At 35.6% G+C, this 10,187-nt stretch overlaps 1 protein-coding gene across 10 annotated transcripts in view; it reads right to left on the reverse strand.

Moving 5' to 3' along the window:
• Positions 1-10,187, reverse strand: part of PAM (peptidylglycine alpha-amidating monooxygenase) — a 189,772-nt gene that overhangs the window by 74,943 nt on the left and 104,642 nt on the right. For all 10 annotated transcript variants that reach the window (XM_058167102.1, XM_058167101.1, XM_058167097.1 and 7 more), the window contains exon 5: positions 9,934-10,021. In XM_058167102.1, the coding sequence (XP_058023085.1) occupies positions 9,934-10,021 (88 nt within the window). The remainder of the gene's footprint in view (positions 1-9,933; positions 10,022-10,187) is intronic.

Here is a 10,187-nt window from a genome sequence, read left to right on the forward strand (position 1 = left end):
GTCTGCTAATAAAAGATAGGATATGCTGTGCAAGATGGCCTTAATATTTAAGATACAGAAAATGAAAGCAACAAGAACAGGTAAAGGAACCAGAATTAAAATTCATACTGATAGCTTCTGTTTTTGAAGACTACTCTGTGCAACAGTCAAGAACTGCACCATAAACTAATACTAGGTAGGAATGCAATGAAAGCTTTGAAAAGATATTTACATCGATTGACATGTATATACTTAGGATAGAAAATATATTGATCTTTTAAAGTTTGGTGTTGGAGAAACCACCTGAAAATACCATGAGTAGCCAAGAATTTAAACTAAAGGATCATTGAACAAGTTTTAGAGTTCTAATTGAAGGCACAAATGACTAGCCAGAAATATTGTATTCTAGGCATCTTATGCAAAGACCTGGTTCCCTTGAAAAGTCCATAATGTTGTGAAAGATGGAAAGCAGGAGATAAGATTTGAATTAGCAGCAAGATGGGTAGACTTTTATAGTGCATTGGGTGCATTGTTTGAAAATCTGAAGAGTCAGGTTAGAGGCAGATCATCCTGGAAAAAATTTATCTATATAGTTACTTAGAGATACTACTGACTTGATGACACATAATCAATTAATTATGTATCTAACTGAACTCCTATTTTTGACCCCTGGAGAACTTAATCTTTATAATCACATATTTAATTTGAGTGAACATCATATCTTTTTATAAGAAATGACTTAGCTTTCCCCTTGGACTGACACTACAGCAAATATGTTTGCTTTTTCATTCTGAAATTACATTCTTACTTAAGTGAAAGAAGTATGACATTTTGAGTAGTGCCAGTAGCTACTTCAACTTATACATCATTTTAATACTTGAAAAATATATACAAAATGAATGGTTTTGTTAATGTTTAATCAAGGTAATCATATATCTATTCTAGCAATTTAAGAATTTTATTATAATATCAAGGAAGCTGTGCAAAAAGAGCTGAAAGGATAAAATGTAGGAGAGCTAACTGTAGAATTAATAGTAACCATAATCATAATTACAACAAATAAATTTGAAGATCTAGATTATAATTTAAAATCTTGAATGAAGCATCTGCCTTATGTTTTGACATCAATTTAAAATCAGTTTTGTTAATTAATTCAGTGCTATTGCACTTATCCATCCATCCTCTACCTACCTAATTTAGATACTGCCCATCTCACTTACAACGTTTTCTGGGCAGTTTATAGATAAAAGCATAGCTTCTGATACATTCCCAATCATAACTGAAATTGTTGTATTAGCATTTCAAAGACCAGATGGTTTGGTAAAGGGCTATCATAATTCTTTCCATATAATCATGTCTGTCCATTAACGTAAGTAGAGGAGGTTCTGGATTACGCTCTATTTTTTTTCCAAAATTATGTTAGATCAGCAGAATATAGTATGCATATTTCCAATTCTATGGAGGTCCTTATGCTTTTCATAAAGTTGATTATCTTCAGGACTACCATTTTTAAAGATTTTCCACCAAATATAACTATAACACAGAAAAATAACTATGCGAGAAAGATATGCCTCCACTTCCTGAACCTGGTTGGTCACTATGGTAAACAAAATGCTTAATTAAGATGACTTTGGCCTTAACCACAAAAGCTGTTCTTATGTTCTTTGAAATGCTGCTTGTCAAAATCCAGGCTTGTTGCAAGTCCAGGCTAAGAACCACACATGCACAAAAATAGAATAGAATTTAGAATATAATTTTTTTATTGGCCAAGTGTGATTGGACACACAAGGAATTTTTCTTGGTGCATATGCTCTCAGTGTACATAAAAGAAAAGATACGTTCATCAAGGTACATATGAGAATATATATATAAAATATATATATATGTAGGTCTTTGGTTGTTCGGGTTTTCTCCCGTGTAAAATTGGAAATGTCTTGGCAACGTTTCGACGAAGTCTCATTCGTCATCTTCAGGCTTCACCTTCGTGCTTCTGGGAGCAAATGGAATAATCAGAGAAGCCATCGAGATAGAAAAACGGCCACACAGCATGAACAAACGAGATGATACCTCTCGCCTACCAGCCATTTGGAAACCCGCCCTTATTGACAAACCAGTCCTTAACACAAGGAATGACCCCAGACCCACACTCACGAGGTCCACACAGGATATCACCACCACACATCCACCCAGAAAGCAGACCCAAACCCACACTGATCAGGAAGCACGACCAAGGACCAGAAGCCAGACTGCAGCTGCAACATTAGCCATTTCAAACCCCTCCAATCCATACATGCAGCAGACTGACACCCACTATGAAGATGTAGCACGACCACGAACACGAAGCCAAACAGCAGCAGTGCAGCTCACCAGCTCAAATCCCCCTGCAACTCAGACTAATCTGAGCACAACCAAGCCCCCACCCAAACAGGACACACCCCCAGCCAATCAGAGCACAAAAAAACCCCATCCAATCAGAGCACAGCCAAGCTCCCACCCAATCAGTTCAAACCCCCACTAGCAGTTAAAAAGGAAGAAACAGCTGCAATCACACATTGCTCCCAGAAGCACGAAGCTGAAGCCTGAAGATGACGAATGAGACTTCGTCGAAACGTCGCCAAGATACTTCCAATTTTACGCGGGAAAAAACCCGAATAACCAAAGACCTACATATGTATGTATGTATGTATGTGTGTGTGTGTGTGTGTGTGTGTGTGTGTGTGTGTGTGTGTGTATAATATATGAGAAGATGATTTTTGGAATTGTCCATCCACAATTACACCTGGAAAACAGACTGAGTGAAAATATATTTATCTGGCCAGTCCCAGTATGGTGAGATGTAATGAATTATTTAAATTATTATATTTCAAAACTGGATATAATTATCTACAGTAGCATACACATGTTTTATGCTCTCTTTCATTAATAATTTTAATGACACAACCGTGCGATAAAAAAAGACCATATTTGTAAAAGAATCCATTTTGTGAGATCTACCTGCTTCTCCCTCACAATATTTTGGTTCATGCTCTTTTTATTCTGTCAAATCTTTGACCCAACTCAATTAAGGTTATTTTTTTAATCAGTTTGGTTTTTTAATTAGATAGCTACCAAAAAATGAATTCACATTTTTTATTATCATTTTCAGCATCTTTAGAAGATGGAAGACTGATGACTAGTAACAAAGTTTTTAATTTTGAATGGTAAATGTTGTATATAAATAAAAGGATCAACTACGTAAGATTTCAATTTACTATATCTGAATAGTTAAGTTAAAAATTCAAAGAGATTATCTGAACATGACATGTATTTGCTGTTTTTGTACTTTCATGACAGCATGAAACACAAAACACCCAATAAAAGTAGTAATAATTCAAATTATTTATATATTGCTGGATTGGCAGATACATTGATTTATTATATTTATAATGACTCTGGGGCAGTGTACACTAATAAAATCTTAAATAATAATACATAAAATAGACATCCAGAAAAGAAAAAAATGATTTATTCTACAAATAGTACCATCCTCTATTTAGTTTAATGAAAGGTCTAGCAAGAGAACCAGATTTTGAAAGCTCTAAACTCTATAGGTACTCCTCGTTGAACAACTACTCATTCAGCAACCAAAGTTACAACAGCACTGAACAAGGGGAATTTACAACAGATTGTCATGGTTGCAGCTATTCACAGCTTCCCCATGATCATGTGATTTTAATTCAGGTACTTGGCAACCAACTTGCAATTACAATGTTACAGCCTCTTGTGGTCACATGATCATCACTTGCAACCTTCACTGCCAGCTTTCGATCAACAAAATTAATGAGGAAGCTGGCAGCAGGTCAGAAACGGTGTTCATATAATAGTAGGATACTGCAATTTGCAGAATTAGCTTGATTATGGCAATTGGGATTGCTAAAACTGCTGTTTTCAGTCACAGCAGTTACATGATATTGCACCTTATGGCTGGTCCACTTAGCACCATAGCTGTTGGTCCAAATTACCATTGTTAAGCAAGGGACTACCTGTACATGAGAAAGATGGCAGCCAGCCAATATCAGGGGCTTAGCTGTTTCAGAGGGCCAGTACTGTTACACAGAAGATGTATGTCTTAGATCCCAACAGATAAAACTGGTTAATGGATAGAACATGAAATATGTGACTTTCCGATCAATGCAGATAGGTAGAAACTATGAAAGACAGATGGTCCTTCAGATAATCAGGCTCTATGCCAAGAAGGGCTTTATAACCAGCAGCTTGAATTGTATTCAGAACCAATGTGTAGGCCGTGAAGCAGAGGTGCTACATGGCCATAACATGTGGCACTGCATTCTGGAACAGCTGCAGCTACCAAATTGGTTTCAAGAAAAATCCCATGTATACTGCAATACTCCATACATGAGGTGACCAAATCATGAGTGACTATCTGAAATGCCCTCTACTCCAGGTGGGAGCTCAGCTTTCCCAAAAGATGGATTTTGTAAAGATTCTTTTAACTACACCTGCCACTTGCTCCTCAAGCAAATTGCACAGCATTCCTGATAAGATTCAAAACTCCACAACTACTCAAAGGTGTCAGTATTGAGCTTCAATGTGTTCCTCTCCATGTGTCCCAGCCAGCCAGCCTCAAGACAATGGGCCAAGGCTTGACAACATCATCTGATCAGCCTGAGGATGAGAGTTATAAATGGGTATCATCAACATATTGCTGATATTTGATCTAAAAAGAAGTTGACCTTGCCTAAAATCTCATGTAGATGTTAAAAAGGGGCATGGGGTAGGAGCGCTAAGGGACCACACACATTAGGCACCTGGGACTTCATATCTTCTCCCCCCCCCCCGCTCCGCAACTAGATTTGACCACAGATAAAGAAGGAGGTCCACAAAACCATGCCCCAAGACTCCCACTACTGACATGAGTCAGAAGTATATCATGGTTGGCAGTATTAGAAGCATCTGAGACAGTTTATCAGGTACAATCCATTCTATTCATATTAAACAAAATATTTTAAAAACATAAATGTTCAAATCCCCTGCAGTACATTAGTCAGAAATGCCCTATTCCAAACTTCCCTGCATATGATGGCCTGATGCTATCAGACTGGATGGAGGGAGGCTAGTAGGCAGCAATAGAGGCAGACGAGGGGCATAGCTGAGAGGAGACTTTCCTGATAAGTGCTGGCTCAAAATCATTCAAGGCATTCAAACCATTTCACCGAAACAATTGGAATGGCCTTTTCACTTTAGCAAAACCAAGCAGATTGCCTGAATCATGTTGTCAGAGCTAATCTTAGTCACTTTGCACAGGTCTATGCAATAGAGTTCTATAAGAGGTATACCATATTATAATTGCAAACATGACTCATTCTATGTACCGTATCTCTTCTTCAGTATGTCCATGTTGATTTCAAATATTTTATGGATTTAACCACAATGAAATAGAAATTTTGGCACTAAAACTATTGTACAAAAAAGACCTTCTCTCTTAAAATCTTCTGTTTCACTGACAGAAACTGCTTTCACTTTTGCACTGCCCATGAAGCATTTCAATTAGCCCATGGAAGTGCAAAGACAACCACAAATAATATAAAGCAGCTCAACAAGAATAGCATATGAACAAGAGAGGCACAGTAAAGAAGAGATGATGGCAATTAAAAATTATATCAAACCCAGCCTATCTTTGGAGAAAACCCAAACTATACTTTTACTTTAAGCATTTTGTGATATATGTCGTTAATAAAATTAAGTGAAAAAAACTGAAAATAATACAAAGCAACCCCAACAGTATATATATATGATATAAACTAAGTTTATCAATTATGAATAATAGAAATGTGCGTGAAGTATTGAAAACAAAAAGTTGAATAAGTTGAGTATAGCTTTAATAAATATATTTATTAAATATATTTCCTGTGGTATATAAATAGAATACCTTCCCATTTTCAGAACCCTTTGGGGTTTTGCTAGCATTTCTGGTTACTTGCTTTATAAACTCCCCTTTTCAAATATTAATGGCCCAATCAAAATTTAAAAGGCGTTTCAAAGTTCTTATTTATTAATAGCAGTATCTTATTGATGAGAAAGAAGGTGCAGATATTTGCACCTGTTTGTATTTGCTGGAATTTAAAATTGGAGTTGCAACCTTTTATCTATTTAAACATAAAAGCAATCCATTTTAGTTAATTAATTCATATGGTGAATCATAAATGAGTGACTAACGGTACCATGCAATGGTTGTTTTCTTTGGTGTTTTTTTTAGCTTCAGTGTATCACAGTGATGTAACATTTTTAATAAATACAGTTTGAATTCCTGTTCAAGAAGGAGCTGATGTTTATTAAAGTTGTTTCTATGAGATGGTGGCCATATGGGAGGGAGGGAGGGAGGGAGGGAAGGAGGAAGGAAGAAGGAGGAAGGAAGGAAGGAAGAAAGGAAGGAAGGATAAAAATTGCACATTTTTCTTCCTTACTTCAAAAGAGTAAATATGATCAGTTTATCAGTTGATTTAGACCAGAGGTCTTCAAGCTTGGCAGCTTTAAGACTTGTGGACTTCAACTCCCAGAATTCTCCAGCCAGCTATGCTATGCTGGAGAATTCTGGGAGTTGAAGTCCACAGGTCTTAAAGCTGCCAAGTTTGAAGACCTCTGATTTAGACTAATCAACCTGAAATACTAAAGAATTAATACTTTTTAAAACATTGTATTAACAACTCATATATGCCTTAAAACTCAGCATGTTTAGACACAAGCAACTCTGTCTTCTTATACCATTTTTCTATTAGGGGCCTGGTGGTAATACTTTGGGATAGTTCTGTTCCTATCTCTCCAAGTATAATCAGAAGATGGAGGCCCATAAGGTTTTGTCTTGTGTGCCATGCCATTTAACATCCATATAAAGCCACTGGAAAGAATTTTTCATGGGTTTAGAGAAGGCAATCATCAGTGCTGATGGTAATTATATTTTTCCTTTTCTGCGACTTAGAGGTTAGATTTCATTTAGAAATCTTAGAGGAAATGATTTCATTTCATTTTCTATATGCCCAGATTGAGAGGGTCTGAATGGATAAAATGGACTGTAATTCAGGATAAATGACTATTCTGAACAAAGCTGCATTTCCTCTTACTGATAAGATTGACAGTCTGGAGTTTTTCCTGAATTCAGCATGATGCTTTCAATCATATATCGTCAGTAGCAACGAGGGCTTTTAGTCTTTGACCAGTTATGTCATTATCGGAAGAACAAAGGCCTAGCTTGGTGATTTATGCACTGCAACCTTAAATATGGATTGTACTGCATGAAACAGCCTTGAAAAAGCTCAGAAATTGCATTTAGCTCAGAACATAGCAAAATATGGGAGGATTGGTGCCTCCTAAAAGTTTTGCCTAAGTCCCATCTACCAACAACTTCACTGGTTCCCAAGACCAACTCACAATTCTCATATGTGTAAACTGCTCAGAGTTTAGAATCGGCTCCTTATAGAAATGCCTATTCCTGAACTCTCTATCAAACACTCTTAGAACATCAATGTAGCTCCTTCTGCAGTTTTATTGTGGATTTATTTGACATCTACACTTAACTCTGTCTACTCTTTGGCAAATCCACGTTGTCAAACAATATTATTGGAAATCAAGCAACCTCTTAGTTTGTGTCTCCTGATTGCTTCAACTGTCTTAATACTTTTGAAATGCATTTTTAATGTTATAAAATGTATGTTTATTATATTTCTGCTCTTGCAATTCTATTTCTGTAAATGGTCCTGAGCCTTTATGTAAGTTGGCATGAGAGGAATGCTGTGAATAAAATCAGTTCATTTATTTATTATTTATCCCAATAATACAAATGTATTTAATTCTAGCAGTCAGATAACAATATATGTAATTGCATTTTTATTTGTTTTTAAAAGTGCCAGAACAATTCATATTTTTACTTAGTGAATGAATAAGAACCATGTGACTGAGGCTATTTGGTTATATCACTGATATCATTGTTTTACCATAGCTTTTATTAACTTATCTGGTGATATTAACTTGTACAGAAGTGCCTTCAAGTCAGTATTAACTCTTGGTGATTGCCTAACCAGTCCCTGAAATTTTCTTGGCAACATTTTTTTGGAAATAGTTTGCCATTGTCTCCTTCTTAGCACTGAGAGAAAGTAACTTGTGCAAGGTGAGTCACCTGGCTTTGTGCCTAACGTGGGACTAGAATTCATAGAGTGCCAATTTCTAGTGCTTTAGCCTCTATACCATATTAGCTCTCCAATGTAGCATAAATGTTAAATTTTTAAAACATATTCTATCTTAATTATTTCCTACCAAATAAAACTTTTTAAATTAAAATTTGGCAAACATTCCAAAAGCTTGCATTATTCACTATTCAGATAAGGACAAACAATAACACGGGAACTTAAGGTCTCCTCAGTTTTTTAGGAAATAATAAAAGCCAGTTTACTTGAGGCCCAGAATCATTAAGGAATTGAGCAGTTTCAAAATTTGATTAAATAAATAAATAATAATTACAGTAATAGTGAGTTACATGTTGCTCATTATAACAAATTGTAACAAAACATGTATTTCTATTACTTAATCAATGGAAGTGGGATATACAGAATATAGTTGCAGTAAATAAAACTGGTAGTTTCCCATTAGAAAAAAGAAATAAATACACTACAAAAAACCCTCAGCCATTTTTTGTCTTGGGATATGCATAACTGCAGTAAAATGAAGATTAAATTAAGTATGTATTTGAATACTTTCTCTGTAAATTCAATGGCAATATTGTGCTTGGAAAATCATAAAAACATGGATCAAAAATGCATTCTCATTCTTCTGAAAAAATGTATTTCTAGTTCTTCTAGAATACTTATTTTTGTATAACCATTTTATTAATGTAATTTGAACTTTTCAATTTTAAAAGGTAACATAACTAGAGGTTGTATAAAAAAACAAATGAAACTGAGAAGTTCTGTCTATCTGTGAGCAATGTTGATCATGCAACAATGATTAATCACTACCAAATTTCTTATAAAAAATGGTGATTTTCTCTTATTCTTATGCTTCACAGTCTCTCTACTAATCCTTCCATCCATATGTTTGGTACACCATCTGCCTTATATGCAAGCTTCATCTCTTCCTTCTTCACGAAGCAATTGTAAATACTGAATAGGGAGGCTAGTAATAAGGACATACAGGTAAGTCCCTGGTCTACGACCACAATTGAGCCCAACTTTTCTGTTTCTAAGCGAAATAGTTGTTAATGGTGGCTCAGTATTTATAAGCTAACTCTGCTCATTGTCTGGAGTTTGACCCTGACCAGCTCAAGGTTAACTCAGCCTTCCATCCTTCTGAGGTCAGTAAAATGAGAAACCAGATTGTTGGAGGCAATATGCTAACTCTGAAAAACCACTTAAAAGAGTGCAGTGAAGCATTATGAAAGTATATAAGTCTAAGTGCTATTGCTATTGCTCTATTTTATGACCATTCTTACCGCAGTTAAGTGAATCACTGTACTTGTTAAGTTAATAACATGCGTAACATGTAGTAACATTAAGTGGCTTCACCATTGGCTTTGCTAGTCAGAAATTATAAAAGGTGATCACATGAACCCTGGGCAAATGCAACTGTCATAAATATGAATCAGTGGCCAAGTGTCTGAATTTTGATCACATGACTATGGGGATGCTGCAACAGCATGAAAAGCGGTCATAAATCACTTTTTTCAGTGCCATTGTAACTTTAAATGGTAACTAAACAAATTGTTGTAAGTTGAGGACTACCTATACTGAATAGGGAAGCTGGCAACAAGGACAAGAGTGGAATGTATTCTAGTAGTAAACTCTGCCTTATAATTAAATTTACGGAAGTCTCATTCCATGCTTCACCACTATGTATCACCAGCCCATCTTTAACTTAATACTGTACAAGAAGAATATTTAACTAGTGCCATGGAAGCAATCTCCTTACCAGTAACCGTTATCTGAAGCAGGACTGTTACATCCAAATAGCAACATATGGTGGACAGTGTCCATATTGGCATGAGGTTTAAAGTCAACTGAAAGACAAAAATAATAATATAAATACAGATTTGTTTTTTTTTTACTTTAACAAATCATTAAGTTGTATATGAATGCTTTTCTGCGAACATTGCAGAAAGAATAAAACACAATGTCATCTACATTTGATTTTTATCTCTTGCAAGCACTAGGTCATTAAAAGGC

This window comes from Ahaetulla prasina, chromosome 2 (genome assembly GCF_028640845.1).
Source record: "Ahaetulla prasina isolate Xishuangbanna chromosome 2, ASM2864084v1, whole genome shotgun sequence".
Lineage (NCBI taxonomy): Eukaryota > Metazoa > Chordata > Lepidosauria > Squamata > Colubridae > Ahaetulla > Ahaetulla prasina.